The sequence below is a fragment of the Callithrix jacchus genome, chromosome 1 (assembly GCF_049354715.1).
Source record: "Callithrix jacchus isolate 240 chromosome 1, calJac240_pri, whole genome shotgun sequence".
Classification (NCBI taxonomy): domain Eukaryota; kingdom Metazoa; phylum Chordata; class Mammalia; order Primates; family Cebidae; genus Callithrix; species Callithrix jacchus.
In genome coordinates, this window is record NC_133502.1 from 211,690,236 (window position 1) to 211,709,416 (window position 19,181).

Genomic DNA, 19,181 nt, shown 5'->3' on the forward strand with positions numbered 1-19,181 from the left:
CAAAAATAAATAAATAAATAAATAAATAAAAATCAGAGAAAGGTCAAAGGAACTACACAACTTCCATTCAGGGGAATCCAGTCCTGACCCACACAAAGATGCCCTGTGAAGTGAGAAATAATGACAAGCAAAACATGTGACACACCACTCACACACGTGCACACGCAAACGTGCACAGCACACACATCTGCATGCACACCATGCATATACTGGCACGCTCAGAGGTGGGACCCTTTTCCACTGCTATTTTCTCCCTGGGAAGGCTAGAGACCGCTATTGACCAAGCCTCTGCCGCCCTCTGGTGGCCGCTCTGGTCCCTGCCAGCATGAAGTCTCCACACCCCACAGGCGGGAGCTGCCTGGACCTGGGACCTCGGGATAGCCTCTCTGTGGGCATCGGAAGGCACTTAGTGACTCTGCACCTGCTCCCACGGGGAGTGACAGCCACTTGCACGCTGCTAGTCTCCCTTCCACAACCAAGGTGTTGTTTCTGAGGCCTCCGGAGCCTTTGCTAGATTTCAGGGAAACCCAATGTGCGAACCAGAAGACAGTGAGGGTGTTAGATGAGGGCTGGGGTAGGGATTGCCGGCTCTCCCCTCCTTAATGTTCTCCCTGATGTCCCTGATAGGACCCACTGGAATCCCAGGTCTCCTGGGAAACCCATTTGACAAGGACTGACCTAGATAACAAACAGCTTGACTCCCTTTATATGGCATTCGTGCTATTACCTTCAAGGAAGCCACAAGACAGGGTACATCGACAGCCCTTCAGAGGGGCACAAGTCACAGGCTTATTGTTTTGAGACAAGGTCTCACTCTCTCCCAGGCTGAGTGCGGTGGTGGAATCACAGCTCACTGCAGCCTCAACCTCCTGGGCTCAAGCAATCCTCTCACCCCAGCCTCTCAAGTAGCTGGGACTACAGGTGCATAGTACTATGCTTGGTCAATATTTTAAGATTTTGGTAGGCTGGGCGTGGTGGCTAGTACCTATAATTTCAGCACTTTGGAAGGCTGAGGTGGGCAGATCACCTGAGGTCAAGGATTCAAGACCAGACTGGCCAACATGGAGAAACCCCGTCTCTACTAAATATACAAAAATTAGCCAGGTGAGGTCGTGAGCGCCTATACTTCCAGCTACTCAGGAGGCTGAGGCAGGAGAATCACTTGAATCCAGGAGGCGGAGGTTACAGTGAGCCGAGACTGAGCCACTGCACTCCAGTCTGGGTGACAGAGTGAGACTCCATCTCAGAAACAGAAGATTTTTGTAAAATCAAAGTCTCACTATATTACCCACGCTGATCTCGAACGCCTGGCCTCTAGCAGTCCAATGCCCCTGCCTCAGTCTCCCAAAGTACTAAGCTAGCAAGCATGAGCCACCGTGCCGGGCCACAAATGACAGGCCTTTTCTCCTTTTAGGTAAACTGGAAAGAAAGCCCCAGGAGCCAAGCACCAGCACAGGCTCAGGGCCCAGCACTCACTCTGGTCAACAGAGAGGACCCCACCATGCATGTGACAGGCCTTACGTTTTTCCAGGGGACTCCTTCAGCCAGAAGATGTCATCGCTTGTGATTCCATATTCCAAGGCACCTTCGATCTGTCAAGAAAGAAATGACCCCTGCGACAAGAGCTCCATTTGGCCCGTCCTGGGGCTTCCTTACAGAGGACGCCAGCTTTGCAGACTTGGACAGCGCCGTCCCAGAGCACGCACGCACAGGGCTTCCCTGCTGCCAGTTCTTGTCTGCAGGCTGTGGCTTCTTTGGGGCTGCAGGTGGCCTGTCTGCATCTAAGCTGCTGTGCTCCTGGGCCCGGTGCCCTTGCAGGATACCTTTCCCCTCTGCTCCCCGGGACCCTCCCCTTGACCCTGGTTCAGACCAGGACACAGGGCCTGGGGTAGGCACAGCAACTGCAGGGGCCACACAGGTGACAGCTGGGCCCCCTCAAGTCTGTCCAGATCCTGGACAGATATATCAGACAGACAGAGGCATGCAGCTCCAGGGAGCGGCACCTGGGCTTCCCCTCAGAGAGGGTAAGCAGGGAAAGCGGAGTCAGCAATCGGGGCCAGCAGAGCTCAGTGTGCCTGTGCGGCAGGGGTGGGATGCAAGGCCGGCGAGAGGAGAGGAGGCACAGGGTGTGAGTGCCACGGGCTGAGGTGTGCAGGGCCTGAGGGGCAGCTCTGAGGGCACCTGGCTGAAGCCAGAACAGACTTCACACTCTCAAATCAGACAGGTCACCTGAAGAGGGGCGGCCAAGCAGGTGGGGAGACCCAGGGTGAACGTCCCCTTAGCGGCCATGAGAACAGGATGTGCGGGTCCAGGAAATGGATCTCACAGTTTATGCTTCCAATTGGCAAAAAAAAATAAAGTCAGGAATTTCTCAAAAAAAAAAAAAAAAAAAAAGGAATTTCTCGGGTTTGCTCAAGAGAACCCGAAAGGTCTGGCAATCAAAGGGACTAAAACGCAAGCAAGTCTTGGCAGGCACCCTGGGAGGGCGTGGCAAGGAGGGCAGAGTGGCCCTGAGCTGCCTGCCCCTCAGGACCAGGAGCTCCTGCTGGTTCCCCTGTGGGCCCACAGAGCCGTCAGCAGCACAGCAGGGCCAGGCCGGGGCCCCTCTGCAGGGCTTCCTGGTGCAGCCCATGTACAGCTCTCCTCGGGGCCGCAGAGAAGCCCAGGTGACCGCTGGGCTGCTGGGAGCTGGCTGTGGCCTTCTTTAAGCAGAACCACCATGAGCCCAGCTGCCAGGTCAGCGGATCACTTGGACCCTGTCTGCGGCAGCTGCCTTGAACAGCAGCACAGTGTCATCCTACAGAGCCACGCAGCTGCGAGCCCCACCTATGTGCATAAGCAACCTGCCCCCAATAGAGGCTGCTGTGGCTGCCTAGTGCCCAGAGAAGTCTCGTAGCCTCTAAGGACTGGGGGTGCTCATGCTCCTTGGGGCCCCTCCTCTCCCTGTTTCCCCAGTAAGCACAGGGTGAAGTGGAGGCTGGGGTCACATCCAAGAAGCAGCAGAACTTCCCCTTGCTCCGCCTCCACCAGACTGCCCCAGGGTCTAAGTCGGAGGCGGTGTCGCCCAGACCAAGGGACCCGTGGTCTTCGAGAGCGTGGCTGCAGCCTACTCAGAGGCTTAGAGCAGGCGGCACCCAGTTCCCCAGGAGACCCGTGAGGACTGGCCTCGGCCAAACCTCTCCACCCGCCCCCAGCCCCCACTTGTTTTCCCTGCAGCAGCTGCCCCCCCGACCCTGGGGCCCCTTCCTCAAGTCTGCCCCCACAACCCACAAGACTGGGCCGGGAGTTATTCACCGCTGTTAACAACAGCGATAAACTGACAAAAACTGTGAGATTCAGAGTTATGGAAATTAACCACAGGCTTGTAGCAACATAGGGAGCAGTTAGTCGGGAAAAACGGCTGAAGCCGGGTGAGAACAGGAGCTCCAGGGTGTTTTCACTCACTCCAGCCCTGAAGAGTAACGGCCAGAGAGAGCAGAACCCAGCTGGGGTCTTTCAAAGCCCCTCCCAAAGAAGAGTCAGAGTCAGCATCTGACCCTGCCAGGGGTTCCCTAGAAGACCCCCTCAAAAGAGTCGTCTTGGCCGGGTGCAGTGGCTCACACCTGTAATCCAGCACTTTGGGAGGCTGAGGCAGGCGGATCACGAGGTCAAGAGATCGAGACCATCCTGGCCAACATGGTGAAACCCCGTCTCTACTAAAAAAAAAATACAAAAATTAGCTGGGTGTAGTGACATGTGCCTCTAATCCCAGCTATTCAGAGGCTGAGAAAAAAGAATCGCTTGAACCTAGGAGGCGGAAGTTGCAGTGCGCCAAGATCGCGCCACTGTACTCCAGCCTGGGCAACAAAGTGCGACTCCATCTCAAAAAAAAAAAAAGGGGGGGTCATCTTTATCCAGCCCCACTGGAGCTCAGCCAGGGCTAAAAGTCTCTCTCCGGGGGCATCTGTCCGAGGCTTTCCTCACAGCTGCCTGAGGGATGGGTAACAGTTGGAGCCAACAAGAGACTGCCCAAAAAGCTTCAAAGGAAACGCTGAGGCATGAGATGTCCACTGGAGCTCTGCAAGGCTCCGGCATATTCCTGGGAACCTAGGCCAGGCGTACAAACAGCACTGGGCACACATCAGGAGGGACCAAGGAGGCCCTGAGGCCTCACCTCCGGCTGACCTTGCTCTGTGCACAGGCAGGAAGTGAAGGCCAGGGAAGAGCTGCCTGCTGCCTGCTGAGTGTGGAAGGCAGCCCCTCCGAATGCACACGGAGCCCTCAGCAAAGACCCGGAGAGTCCTTAGTTTAGAGAAATCGCCATGCAGTTATTAGCTGACCACTAAGCTAACCAAGTAGAGAGTCAGTGGCCACATACAATAAAGAGTAAGAGTCTACACACTTTGGGAGGCCAAGGCGGGTGGATCACGAGGTCAAGAGATCGAGACCATACTGGTCAACATGGTAAAACCCCGTCTCTACTAAAAATACAAAAATTAGCTGGGCATGATGGCGCGTGCCTGTAATCCCAGCTACTCAGGAGGCTGAGGCAGGAGAATTGCCTGAACCCAGGAGGCAGAGATTACGGTGAGCCGAGATCGTGCCATTTGCACTCCAGCCTGGGTAACAAGAGTGAAACTCCGTCTAAAAAAAAAAAAAAAAAAAAAAAAAGAATAAGGGTCTATAAAGTCAGTTCCAAAAAGTCACCAACTAAGCAGCTGAAACAACAGAATCCTGGGGCAGAGAGAGAATCTGCCACATTAAATTATTCGAAATGTTCAGCTTTTAATTAAAAAATTACAAGACACATGAAGAAACAAGAAAGCACGACCCGCATACACTGCTGGAAGGAATGTGAAATGCATCATTCTGGAAACAGTCTGAGGCTCCTTGAAAGGGTCAACATAAAGCTACCACGTGACATGGCAGTTCTGCTCCTAAGTGTAACCCAAGAGCAATGAAAAGTGAAGTCCACCAAAGGCTTCTGTGCAGATGCTCACAGCGGCACGACTCACAACAGCTGAGGAGCGCGAACGATCCCTGTGTTCATCCACGAGCAGACGGATAAACAAAACATCGTCTACCCATACAACGGAACAGTATCTAGCCACAAAAAGGGATGGTGCTGACACGCGCTACCATGTGGGTGAACCTGGAGGATGCTATGCTCAGTGAAGTACGCCAGTCACCAAAGGACACACGTACGATTCCAGCTCCACGAGAAGGACGTACACGTACGATTCCACTCACACGAGGTGCTTAGTGTCGTCAAATTCACAGAGACAGAAAGTAGGTGGTGGTTGCCAGGGGCTGGGGGAGGAGGTGCTGGGGAGTTAGGTTTAATGGGAATAGAGTTTCACTTCGGGGACGATGGAAGGAGTTCTGGCCATGGATGGTGGTGACTGACGGCCGCGCAGCTCTGTGAATGTACTAAAAACCACTGAATTGTACCCTATAAAAGTCTGAATTTTATAGCGTGTGGAATATTTTTTTAAATTCAGGGAGGAGAAGGAGGATGAGGAATGAGGCTTATATCCTGAATGTTGCAATCGCTCTGAGGCTGAAGGGAAAAGGGGAATCAGCAATGGAAACTTAGGAAGCAGGAGGCGGGGATGGAAGGGGATGAATCCAGCAGGGCCCAGGGGGAGAAGAGAACGAGAACTGGCCTGAGGATCTGGTGGCATGGAGGCCACTGGGGACCCCGCATTTCAGCAATGTGGATTCAAGAGAATTGGAAAACAGAAAATGGTGATAGTGAGCATAGGGGAAAAGGGTGTGCAAGCCGCTGGTGTGGGAAGCACGTGTGTAAAAGTGCATCCCTCAAAGAGCCTGGGGATGGGCCAGTGCAGCAGGGATGCTGTACTCTGGGGATACTCACGTGTGCGGGGTACCTCGGCCGCCCTCCAGTAGCGATGACAATGTGGTCAGCTGATAGCAGAATCTGAGAAGAAAGCGAAAGCCGTGGGTCACACAGATGCATAGTGGTCACACACCAGAGGGCCTGAGCACCGCAGACCATGGCCAGCAGTTCCCATGGCCCCTGCCCTGCAATGTGGAGCTTCCGCCAGCAGTTCAGAGGCCCCACGGAGCTGGAATCCCATCAACAGGCAGCTGGGTGGGAGGGGGATAGGCAAAAAGGACAGGCGGACGTCCTAACTCCAACCACTTCACAGTGTACAAAGCACCCTCAAATCCCCACAGAATCCTGCAAACAGTCTGGGGTCACAAACCCCGTTGCCATGTCACTCCAAGGAGCGGGGCAGCAAAGCATTTGATCATTTTAAAGACACATGCCCAGCCTCAAAGGAAGCCATCTTTTCGATTCTAACAGCACGTGTTACTGAGGACAGCACCCAGGACAAACACAGCTGCAGTTGGTGCCCCAGGTCTGCAGAGGGTCCACGAGGAGCCAGCAAGTGAGTCAGAGACTCACCTCTTTCCCACCTTTGGCAACACCACGGACTGTGTGCTTGTCAACAAAGCCAGCTTTGACGTTAAAGTACTTGACTTTTCTGAAAGATAAAGATTAGATTCTCAAACATTTCCTCTGCAAATTAAACCTCATCAGTCAGATCAATTACGGAGCAGGGTAAAAGGGAGCTCCAGCCCTCAGCAGGGCCTGGTGCTGCGGCCCAGGTGGGGCAAGAGGCAAGTGGCCATCCCGCTGAGAAGCATGGAGGGGATGTGGGGGCACCTCGCCGGTCCCCCAGAGATCCCAGCGACATGTTGACCACAGGTGTCCAAGCAGAGACAGAGGCCAGCTCAGCACAGTCCTGAGAGGCCACGTACAGCCCTGGTGTGCAGCGAGGGGTGGCTGGACCTCTCTTGGGGACAGTCCTTACCACCTAGACATGTTCCAGCAGGGAGCTGTGGCACCCACCAGCTGGCATCGCATTCTGCCTTCAGGGGTGCAGTGACACCAAGAGAATGGGCATGACAAGGCTGGCGAAATGGTGGCTGGGCGCATGTGCACAGGAACCAATGACCTACACTGCTTTTTTTTTTTTGAGACAAGAGTCTCACTCTGTCACCCAGGCTGGAGTGCAGTGGCATGATTTTGGCTCACTGCAACCTCCCTTCCTCCCAGGTTCAAACATTCTCTTGCCCCAGTTCTCGCCTCAGCCTCCCGAGAAGCTGGGATTACAGTTTGCACTACTATTCTGGCTAATTTTTATATTTTTAGAAGAGATGGGGTTTCGCCATGTTGGCCAGGCTGGTCTTGAACTCCTGACCTCAGGTGATCCACCCACCTCAGCCTCCCAAAGCGCTAGGATTACAGGCATGAGCCATACGCCCTGCCCTTTTTTTTTTTTTTAAGAGACAGGGCCTCACTCTGTCACCCAGGCTGGGGGGCAATGGCACGATCATAGCTCACTGAAGCCTCCTCTCAAGTAACTGGAACTCCAGGCATGGGCAACCACACCTGGCTAGTTCGTTTTATTTTTTGTAGAGATGGGGGTCTCACTATGTTGCTCAGGCTGGTCTCCAACTCCTGGGCTCAAGTGATCCTCCCACTTTAGCCTCCCAAAGTGCTGGAATTACGGGCATAAGCCACTGCACCCGGCCAACACCTCCTAATGACAGAAAGGCCATGCTGCAGCAAGGGTTCTGGGAAGGCTCCGCCTCCTGCTTGAGCCTGCCTTCTCCCCACCCACGCCCTGTGCCTCCGTGGGCTGTCTAAGCCTTCGTGGGCCGTCTAAGCCTCCATGGGCGGTCTAAGCCTCCGTAGGCCGTCTAAGCCTCCATGGACGGTCTAAGCCTCCGTGGGCTGTCTAAGCCTCCGTGGGCTAAGCCTCCGTGGGCCGTCTAAGCCTCCGTGGGCCGTCTAAGCCTCCGGGCTAAGCCTCCGTGGGCGGTCTAAGCCTCCGTGGGCCGTCTAAGCCTCCGTGGGCTAAGCCTCCGTGGGTCGTCTAAGCCTCCGTGGGCGGTCTAAGCCTCCGTGGGCCGTCTAAGCCTCCGTGGGCTAAGCCTCCGTGGGCCATCTAAGCCTCTGGGCTAAGCCTCTGTGGGCCGTCTAAGCCTCCGGGCTAAGCCTCCGTGGGCCATCTAAGCCTCCGTGGGCCATCTAAGCCTCCGGGCTAAGCCTCCGTGGGCGGTCTAAGCCTCCGTGGGCCGTCTAAGCCTCTGTGGGCCGTCTAAGCCATGTGAAGCTCTCGCAGCAATCTCACAGCAAGAACCCTTCAGTCACAGGACAGCCAGGAAGCAGCTATGGGACACAGCCACACGATGCTCATGGCAGCACTTTTCAGAAGAGTGAAAAAGCAGAAAGAGCCAAAGTGCGCCCCGGACTCCTTCTACAGGTGGCTCTGGGGCAGGCAGTGGGCTGGGCCTGTTTGGTGCCTGCCCAGGAGCTGCGTAGGGCAGGGAGGAAAGAGGGCAGAGCCTGCTGCCCCCAGAAAACTGTACCAGGGGATACAGATCCCCACAGAGAAACGCAGAAACTCCACAACACAATGTGGCTTAGCTCCCTGGATGGGGGAGAGCTCGTGAGGCCCAGGTAAAGGGCAAGCAGTTGGCTTCCTGGCTCTGCTCTCCTGAATTTAATGGGCACAAAACTGCTCCCCGCTGTGAAGCCCCAGGAAGATCCCCCTGGAGCCAGGCAAATGGTGCACAAGAAGAGCCATCGGACCTGTGCAGGACCAGTGTCCCCTCCACAGCCCACGGGCACAGGCAGGGTCACAGCCTTGGGAGAAAGCCTGGGAGGCACTGGGAGGCAGTGCCAGATTCAGGCACCTGCTATACTGGCAGCCGAGCCCCAGGAGGAGGCTGCAGGCCATGGTTGCATTGGCCTCTGTGCTGGGGATCCCCCAGGAGCTGACAGGAATGGCGACCAGATAAGGACATTTGCTCCAGTAGAAAGCACCAGGCCCCTGCAGCCACACCCAAGGAGCTGGAGCTGTGTAGTAATGGGGGGGTTCACGGGGTGGAGGCTTACGACTAGGATGGCCCTCACCACACTATCAGCCCCAGGCGCAGCCATGTCCATGCTCTCTGGCCTGAGGCCTCCCAGCCCCAAGTGCCTCCTCCCTATGCAGCCCTGGGCTCCGGCCATTCTGCCAACGTGGCCTCACTCATTCCTTGGCACCTCCAGGCTCTGCTCAGCAGCAGAGGGCAGGCTCCCCTTCCCCTGCGGTCACTCCCACCCATCCTTGTCCTCGTCTCTACCCACGAGCAGGGACCTGAACCCCCAGAGCCTGCCAGGGCGTGCTCTGCACAGTCAGTAAGTGTGTGTCCAGGCACAAAATGCCCAAGAAAAGGCCCAGAGTGCGGCCCACTCCCCAAGGGAGCTTCAGTACCTATCGTGTAGCTGGACACGGTGGCCCCAGTTCAAGGATTTCACGTGATTTTGAACAGCTTCTGCCATCTTCCTCCTGTGAACATATAAAACAAAATATAAAAGAACAACACAGGTGTTAGCTGCAGAGTCTCACAATGGACTATTAGATTCAGATGTACAGCTGGGCACGATGGCTCACGCCTGTAATACAAGCACTTTGGAGGCCAAGGCGGGCTGATGTCTGAGGCAGAGGGCAAGGAGTCACCCCTGGCTGAGAAACCCATCCTACGGCACACTCCCTGGGAAGGTTCACGGAGGATAAGCCTCCTCTTCCTCCTCCACCCAAGAGTAGCAGAAAAGCACCCGAATGCCACGGCGCCGGGTCCCTACCAGTCATGCGGCACGGGCTGGGCCACCTCCCAGCCATAATGGGGGGCGTCTCGGATCAGACCCCCCAGTAGCGCCGCCTGGTGCATCAGCTTCTTGGGAATGCAGCCAACGTTGACGCAGGTGCCACCAAGGCCCCACCGGGTGCCTGGGAGGGGGAGAAGAGCACATCTGAATTTACGTTCAGGTGACTACTGGAGACTTCCCTGTTCTTCTAGGGCATCTGGAATTCCTGACGTTGTTTTGTAACTCTAACAGGGCCAGCTGACATGCCACACGAATGTGATCGCTATTTTAATTAAAAATAAAAATAGCCTGGGTAACAAGAACGAAACTCCGTCTCAAAAAAAAAAAAAATTAATTAAAAATAAAAATAAAAATAGGCCAGGTGCGGTGGCTCACACCTGTAATCCCAGCACTCTGGGAGGCCGAGGCAGGTGGATCACCTGAGATCAGGAGTTTGAGACCAGCCTGGCCAACATGGCAGAAACCACGTCTCTACTAAAAATACAAACATTTAGCCGGGAGCGGTGGCATACACCTGTAGTTCCAGCTACTCAGGAGGCTGAGGCACAAAAACTGCTTCAACCTGGGTGGCAGAGGTTGGCAGTGAGCCAAGGTTGTGCCACTGCACTCCAGCCTAGGCAACAGAGCAAGGCTGTTTCAATTTTTTTTAAAAATTTAGTTCTCACTTCTGTCATCTAACCTGGAGTGCAGTGGTGCAATCATAGCTCACTGCAGCCTCAGACTCCTGGGCTCAAGTAATCAAGGTCTGCCTTGGCTTCCCAAAGTGCTGTGAGTACAGGTATGGGCCACTGTACCCAGCCAGAGTTGTTTTTGAGAATGGTGAAGAACTTTAAAGTAATGATGTATGAAACAGGACACTGTCCAGAGACCACGGATAGCAGGGCTGAGGGACTTTGGCGTCAGCTGCCTTCTGTACAAGAACCAGGCCCACCTCCCCTCTCCTTCCCCAGGACACCCGGCTCCCATAGGTGCTGCCTACCTCGGGGAGAAGGTTCCACATAATCCACCACAGCCACCTTCCTTCCCAGCTGGGCAGCTGAAAGGATAAGGAGAGGGGCAGGTGAGCACAGGGGAGCTGGCTCAGGACCCAACGAGAACAGGCGCTCCTCGGGGCCTGTGAAGTCCACAAGAGCATGGCCAGGGCCTGGGCCTGCGGCTGCCCACAGTGGCTAAGTGGCGCAATACTAGGGCCCCTGATCTTCCTCAGTGCCCTGGCCAGCTGAGCTGTCCACCTGCTGGCTCTGCGCTGTCTCTCAGCCTCCTGCTGCCACTGCCCACCCAGGTGTGCTGCCCACAGGCAGGTGCCCTCAGACCTCTCTGGGCCTGCAGCCTTTGGACTACGCCTGTAGTTCCAGCTACCCCTCACACTGCTGGCATCTGCAGTGCCACACAAGCCCAGTATCCACCCAAGCATCCCTGGGTGACATTCCCTAGGTAGCCAGCCCACTGAGAATGGCTCCTGACTCAGAGGCTCTCCCTTGCCCCTTTCCCAGCGCAGCCAGAGCCCCCTAGATGGGTACTGGCTGCCTCACCCTCAGGACCAGGACACCAAAGCTCAGAAGTGACACAGCAGCCCCAGGGTGGGCCAGCCCCAGAGTGAGAGCCGAGACCTGACTCCAAACCACACTTCCTGCTGCAGAGCCGCCCAGCGACCCTACCGGCCATCAGTGGGGCCACCCAGGGCCACGGGGTCTGAAGCCAACTCAGAAACCATTAGCCAAGACCGGGTACGGGGGCTCACACCTGTTATCGCAGCATTTTGGGAGGCTGAGGCAGGTATATCACTTGTGGGAAGGAGTTTGATACCACCCTGGCCAACATGGTAAAACCCATCTCCACTAAAAATAAACATGGTATATATGTACTTATGCGACAATCCTGCAGGATACTGGATGCGCACATGTACCGCAGAGCCCAAGTACAGTAAAAAAATAAAAATTAAAAGATTAGCTGGGCATGGTGGCACATGCCTGTAGTCCCAGCTACTCGGGAGGCTGAGGCAAGAGATTCATTTGAGCCCAGGAGGCAGAGGTTGCAGTGAGCCGAGATCGTGTCACCCCACTCCAGCCTGGGTGACAGTGCAAGACTCCGTTTCAAAAAAGGAAAAAAAAATTAGCCAGGGCTAATTTCAAGCTTCCCTTTGGCTGGGCTTGGATACTACATTGGCAAACTTCAGGCCCTGAACTCAACTGACCCCAGGGCACGTGTAAATCTCATGAACCCTAAAATGCTACAGAATGTGTTCAATTCATGGCTATCATAAAGCAAGATTAGAACAAAGTTTTGTAAGAGTTCATTTTAAAAATCCGTTTTGCTCACTGAATGAATACTGGGATTCCCTGGCTCAATTTAAAAGCTCAGGCCTTGGCCTTCAAAAAGCTAATGTCGTCCAGATGCAGTGTCTCACGTCTGTAATCCCAGCACTTTGGGAGGCCCAGGCAGGCAGATCACCTGAGGGCAGGAGTTCAAGACCAGCTTGGCCAACATGGTGAAACCCTGTCTCTACTAAAAATACAAAAATTAGCAGAGTATGGTGGCAGGGTCCTGCAGCCCCAGCTACTCAGGAGGCTGAGGCAGGAAAATTGCTTGAACTCAGGTGGTGGAGGTTGCGGTGAGCGAGATAGCGCCACTATACTCCAGAATGAGTGACAGAGTGAGATTACATCTCAAAAAAAAAACAAGCTCATGTCCACAAGGTGCAGTAGCTCACGTCTGTCATCTCAACACTTTGGGAGGCCAAGGAAAAGAGATGGCTTGAGCCCAGGAGTTTGAGACCAGCCTGGGCCACACAGCAAAACCCTGACTTTACAAAAAATATAAAAATTAGCTGCGTGTGGTGGTGTGCACCTGTGGTCCTAGCTGCTCAGGAGGCTAAGGTGTGAGGATGGCTTGAGCTTGGGAGGTGGAGGCTGCAGTGAGCCGAGATTGTGCCACTGCACCCCAGCCTGGGTGACAGAGCAAGACAGCATCTCAAAAAAACAAAAAGCCAGTGTCCAACTCCCACACCTGACCGTGACGGAGCAGCAGAGCCCAGATTCACCCTCCCCCGGAGGCAAACCCAAAACCCAGGTCAAATGCATGAAACAACAGGCTTTGAGGCTCTGGACATCAGGCAACGAAGGACCTGAGAGGCAGGAAACAAACATGGTGGGCCCTGGGGAGTCTCCAGGACCCAGCGCTGCAGGCTGGGGGAGGCTGGGGAGAGGCCAGCGCAGGACAGGACTGAGAGCCTGGGAAGAATGAGGCGGCCAGCGGTCACTCAGAGAAGACGGTGAGGGGGCGCTGCCCAGAGGATCTGGGAGACCTGATTGGCGCATGTGTCTTGGGGAGCTACCGACAGCAGGGACAGAACCCCCTGGAAGGGCTAGAGGGGACCGTGCCCACACAGGGCAGGGGACAGTGCCTGTTCCGAGAAGCCAGACTGGGAAAAGCATATTATTCTTGGGGCATTGGGTCATGCCTCCGTAGCTGAGAATAATTAGCCCTGGACTGGGCGCTGCTCCACATACACCTAAGAAGTCTTTTGCTGAAGACCCAAAGGGGTCAGACTGACTCTTAGCAACAACTGCATCCCAGAACAGAGCTCGATATTTCTAGAAATACAAAAATCTCCAGAACCCAGCAAGGCAAATTCAAGCGTCTGCCATTCAACCAGATATTACCAGTCACACAAAGAAGCAGGAAAAGACACCTACAGAGGGGGGGAAAAAGTCAGTCAATGGAGACTAGGAAGTGACACGGATGTCAGAATCAGCAGAAAAGATCAATAAAACAGGCATTCTAACTAGTCCATATGTTTTCCTTTTTATTTCCTTGGTTAGATGCCTCAGTTCTGTGCCCTATCTGCACCTTACCACATATGATAAACTATCTGCTCATGTGTCTTTTTTTTTTTTTTGCCAATCAGTTTGAGCTTATGAAGTTGCTCAGGTTAGCCTTGAACTGATGACCTCGCCTTCGCGAGCGCCATGACCTCCGGCGGGAGCCACTTTGGACCCCTCACATGTCTGTCTTGGTAACTAAACTGAACAACTCCATGAGTCAGGGGTTTTGTCCTGGTTTGTGTTTGTTGTTCTGGGTCCCGGCCCAGAGCTTGGACCACATTAAGTATTCAGATGGTTTGCTGAAGAAATTAACATGTGGAAAACAAGCCTTCCACACAGAACACTGTTCCCCCTTCATTGTTCAAGATCCCAGACCTTGGGGTCACTTTTTCCCTGGCTACTCCCTACCGGAAATTCTCTCTCCTGCCTTCGACTTCAGGGTGGTTGTATAAACCTCCGATGCATCCCAGCTCGCACTATTTGGTAGCTACTTCTCAGTCACCCAGACTGAAGAGCACTGGCACAATCTCGGCTCACCGCAACCTCAGCTCCAGGGTTCAAGCAATTCTCTTGCCTCAGCCTCCAAAGTAGCTGGGATCACAGGCATGTACCACCATGCTAGGCTAATTTTTTTGTATTTTTAGTAAAGAGGGGTTTCACCATGTTGGTCAGGCTGGCCTTGAACTCCTGACCTCAGGTGATCTGCCCGCCCTGGCCTCCCAAAGTGCTGGGATTACAGGCGTGAGCCACCGCGCCTGGCTGGGAAGGATCTTTCATGCAATGTATTCTACCTACTCACCTTAAGTTTGAGTCTCCTTCATCACACCCTTACCTAGGCCTGGTACCTTTGTCTGGAAATGTACTGCCTTCCCAAGTGGCCATTTAATTGTGGGAACTCTCCCAATATGAAATTCTTCCTCGTATTCATTGGAAATGTTTTCCTGTAACTCTTAACTATCTCCACCCCGTCTCCCACATGCCCACTCTTTAAAATTTAAAACCATTTATTTTTTTTCCTTCCCCTTAAATTTTCTCCTTTTAATTCCTTCAGTGATGAGTTTCCAGGCTAGATCCCTTCAACCAGGACAATTTCGGTCACTTCTCTCCAGATGACCCACCTTCTCCAGACCTCTGTTTAGAAGGGACTGCGGTGCTCCCAGTAGGAAGGCTAAGGCCATAGAAATAGCTGGCAACTTGTCCCTGGCTCTGGGTTATATCAGCCTTGAATTTGGTCACGTCAAACATCTGACTTACAGAAGTTAACACAGCAGGCTGGGCGCGGTGGCTCACGCCTATAATCCCAGCACTTTGGGAGGCTGAGGTGGGCAGATCACCTGAGGTCAGGAGCTCGAGACCAGCCTGATCAACATGGTGAAAGCTTGTCTCTACTAAAAATACAAAATTAGCCGGGTGTGGTGGCAGATGCCTGTCATCTCAGCTACTCGGGAGGCTGAGGCAGAAGAATTGCTTGAACCCAGGAGGCAGAGGTTGCAGTGAGCCAAGATCGCACCAGTACGCTCTGGCCTGGAGATAGAGCAAGATTCTGTCTCAAAAAAAAGAAGGCAAAATAAAGCTGAAAGAATTCATTATCGGCCGGGCGCGGTGGCTCAAGCCTGTAGTCCCAGCACTTTGGGAGGCCAATGCGGGTGGATCACGAGGTCAAGAGATCGAGGCCATCCTGGTCAACATGGTAAAACCCCGTCTCTACTAAAAATACAAAAAATTAGCTGGGCATGGTGGCGCGTGCCTGTAATCCCAGCTACTCAGGAGGCTGAGGCAGGAGAATTTCTTGGACCCAGGAGGCGGAGGTTGCGGTGAGCCGAGATCGCGCCATTGCACTCCAGCCTGGGTAACAAGAGCGAAACTCCGTCTCAAAAAAAAAAAGAAAAAGAATTCATTATCACAAGAGTCATATTACAAGAAATGCTACAGGACGTCCTTAAGATGGAAGAAGATTACCAGACGGAAATGTGGTCCTCACAAAGGAAAGAAGAGGACAGAAATACATGGCTGAGTATGTGAGAGCTTCTCCCACTGTTTAAGTATATTTTAAACAAAAACAACAATGAGGTGCTGTGGATTTATAACATATAACAATAAAACGCATAATAACACAAAATGAAGGTTTAAAGGGTAGAATAAAAGCATGCTCTTTTAAGAGTAGATTGACAAGTTAAGGTACATACCATAAACCCTAAAGCAACTCAAAATAAATCAAAGCCCTAACTCTAAGAGCCTGAACTCTAAAACTCAGGAAAAAACACAGGCGTAAATCTTTGTGACCTTGGATTAGGCAACAGTTTCTTAGATATGATACCAAAATCATAAGCAACAAAGGAAAAAAAAGATAAATTATATTTCATCAAAATTTTAAACTTTTGTGGCATAAAGGTCACCATCAAAAAAGTGAAAAGAGGCCAGGCACAGTGGCTCACATCTAAATACCAGCACTCTGGGAGGCGGAGGCGGGAGGATCACCTGAGGTCAGGAGTTCGAGACCAGCCTGACCAACATAGTGTAACCCCATCTCTACTAAAAGTACAAAAATCAGTCAAGTGTGCTGGCCTGCGCCTGTGGTCCCAGCTACTTGGGAGGCTGAGGCAGGAGAATTGCTTGAGCCAGGGAGCCAGAGATGGCAGTGAGTGGAGGTTGCACCACTGCACTCCAACCAGGGTGACAGAGCGAGACTCTGTCTCAAAAAACAAAACAACGGGTCGGGCGTGGTGGCTCATGCCTGCGATCCCAGCACTTTAGGAGGCCCAGGCGGGTGGATCACTTGAAGTCAGGAGTTGGAAAACAGCCTGGTCAACATGGAGAAACCCCATCTGTACTAAAAATACAAAACTTAGCTGGGCATGGTGGCACACACCTATAATCCTAGCTACTCAGGAGGCTGAGGTGGGAGAACTGCTTGAACCAGAGAGGCAGAGGTTGCAGGGAGCAGAGATTGCACCACTGCTCTCCAGCCTAGGTGACAGAGTAAGACCCTGTCTCAAAAAGCAAAACAAAAAAAAAACGGCTGAAATGTCCAGACAGACACATCCATGGATATAGGAAGTAGATTAGTGGTTTGTCAGGGGCTGGAGAGAGCGGGGAACAGAGTCACTGCTAATGGGTACAGGGTATTTTGGAGAGAGACTAAAATGTTCTAAACTTGACTGTGGTGGTCGTTGCACAATTTCGTGGCTATACTAAAAAGCACTGAATAATGCATTTTAAATAAGTGATTCACAGTTGACCCTTGAGTAAGACAGGTTTGAACTGTGTAGGTCCACTCATACATGGAGCTTTTTGCAATAAATATAATCCCTTGACTGGGCACAGTGGCTCACGCCTGTAATACCAACACTTTGGGAGGCCAAGGCAAGTGGATCACCTGAGGTCAGGAGTTTGAGACCAGCCTGGCCAACGTGGTGAAACCCTGTCTCTACTAAAAATACAAAAATTAGCCAGGCATTGTGGCATGCACCTGTAATCCCAGATACTCGGGAGGCTGAGGGAGGGGAATTACTTGAACCCCGGAGGTGAAGGTTGCATGCAGTGAGCCGAGATCTTGCCACTGCAATTGCACTCTATCCTGGGTGACAAGAGCGAAAGTCCATCACAAAAAAATATACATAATCCCTCCATATTAGCAGCTTCCAAATCCGCAGCCAAACGCACATTGAAAATACGATATTCAGCTGGGCATGGTGGTTCATGCCTCTAATTCGGCACTTTGGGCTGAGGCAGGTGGATCGCTTGAGCTTAAGAATTCAAGATCAGCCTGGGCAACATGGCAAAACCCCATCTCTACCAAAAAATATAAAAATTAGCTGGGCATTCTTGCAGTAAAACAAGCCTAAAGGAGAATTAAAAAAAAAAAAAGAAAAGAAAAATTAGCTGGGCATGGTGGCGCCTGTGGTCCCAGCCACTCAGGAGGCTGAAGTGGGAAAATCACTTGAACCGAGGAGGTAAGAGGTTGCAATGAGCCAAGATCACACCCCTGCACTCCAGCCTGGGAGGCAGAGCAAGCCTCTGTCTCCAATAAAAAGCCAACGAAAAAGGAGGCCATAGGGTGGGCCTTGATCCAGAAGGACAGGTGTAAGCAGAGATCAGGACACAGACATGCACAGGGGGATGACGATTGCCATCTGCAGCCCAAGCCAGAGGCCTCAGAAGAAAGCAGCCCTGCCCGCACCTTGATGCCTTCCAGCCTCCAGAGTTGAGACAACAAGCATGTGTTCTTTCAGCTGCCCGGTCTCCTACGGTCTGTTTGTTACAGCAGCCCCAGCAGACTAACGGGGCGGAGGACACACTCACCATCTTGACTGTGGCACCGGCTTCAAGGGCGCATGCACATGTCAGGAATGATCTGGACTGTGGCGCCGGCTGCAGGGCGCATGCGCATGTCAGGAATGATCTGGACTGTGGCGCCGGCTGCAGGGCGCATGCACGTCAGGAATGATCTGGACTGTGGCGCCCGCTGCAGGGCGCATGCGCATGTCAGGAATGATCTGGACTGTGGCGCCGGCTGCAGGGGCGCATGCGCATGTCAGGAATGATCTGGACTGTGGCGCCGGCTGCAGGGGCGCATGCACATGTCAGGAATGATGTGGACTGTGGCGCCGGCTGCATGCACGTCAGGAATGATCTGGACTGTGGCGCCGGCTGCAGGGGCGCATGCACATGTCAGGAATGATCTGGACTGTGGCGCCGGCTGCAGGGGCGCATGCACATGTCAGGAATGATCTGGACTGTGGCGCCGGCTGCAGGGCGCATGCACGTCAGGAATGATCTGGACTGTGGCGCCGGCTGCAGGGCGCATGCACGTCAGGAATGATCTGGACTGTGGCACCGGCTGCAGGGCGCATGCACGACAGGAATGATCTGGACTGTGGCACCGGCTGCAGGGGCACATGCACATGTCAGGAATGATGTGGACTGTGGCACCGGCTGCAGGGCGCATGCACATGTCAGGAATGTTGTGGACTGTGGCGCCGGCTGCAGGGCGCATGCACATGTCAGGAATTATGTGGACTGTGGCGCCGGCTGCAGGGCGCATGCACATGTCAGGAATTATGTGGACTGTGGCGCCGGCTGCAGGGCGCATGCACATGTCAGGAATGATCTGGACTGTGGCGCCGGCTGCAGGGGCACATGCACATGTCAAGAATGATCAGGTTACCCATGTGGACGTGTACAGTTCATCTCAACAAAGCTCCAAAACCATGTCATCCTCCACAGGGAAATGCCACTGTCACCAAGGGCGAAGACACACCCAGGTGCTGCCCACATTCTGGATTAAAGGGGACTCAGGTCTCTGCAGCTACAGCATGGGAGTGAACTCACAGCCCAGGTGCCTCGTCTGCTATAAAGAACAGCACCAGGCTTCATCGCCACCAGTGCCATCCATTTCTGGGAGTGGCTCTGAGGGTCCAGTGTGGTGCTGATCCCCGATCAGCCAGGAGACTTCCCCAGTTCCTACCCACTCCCCAGCCCCCCGGAGCAAGAGCAGTGGATTTCCTTTACGTCATCTGTGCTTCTAAAGCCCAATACTGGACATCAGAGAAGCACAGCTTCAGGTCCAAAGTGCCCGGTTAACTCCCTCTCATTTCAGCCCTACCTCCCTCTTATCCCCTCTCCTCCCCATTCACCACACCTGCCCCTTTATCATGTTTAGACGTGGCCAGAGCAGACCAGGAACT

The 19,181-nt window shown here is 53.4% G+C and overlaps 1 protein-coding gene across 16 annotated transcripts in view; it reads right to left on the reverse strand.

Moving 5' to 3' along the window:
• TXNRD2 (thioredoxin reductase 2) overlaps positions 1-19,181 on the reverse strand; it is a 55,897-nt gene that overhangs the window by 31,347 nt on the left and 5,369 nt on the right. For 14 of the 16 annotated variants that reach the window (XM_054241850.2, XM_078342051.1, XM_078342029.1 and 11 more), the window contains 6 exons: positions 10,650-10,706; positions 9,647-9,791; positions 9,276-9,350; positions 6,413-6,491; positions 5,858-5,920; positions 1,522-1,592 (listed from right to left, as the gene is read on the reverse strand). In XM_054241850.2, coding sequence (XP_054097825.2) covers positions 1,522-1,592; positions 5,858-5,920; positions 6,413-6,491; positions 9,276-9,350; positions 9,647-9,791; positions 10,650-10,706 — 490 coding nt within the window. The remainder of the gene's footprint in view (positions 1-1,521; positions 1,593-5,857; positions 5,921-6,412; positions 6,492-9,275; positions 9,351-9,646; positions 9,792-10,649; positions 10,707-19,181) is intronic. The other 2 variants (XM_078342071.1, XM_078342067.1) reach the window with 1 other exon arrangement.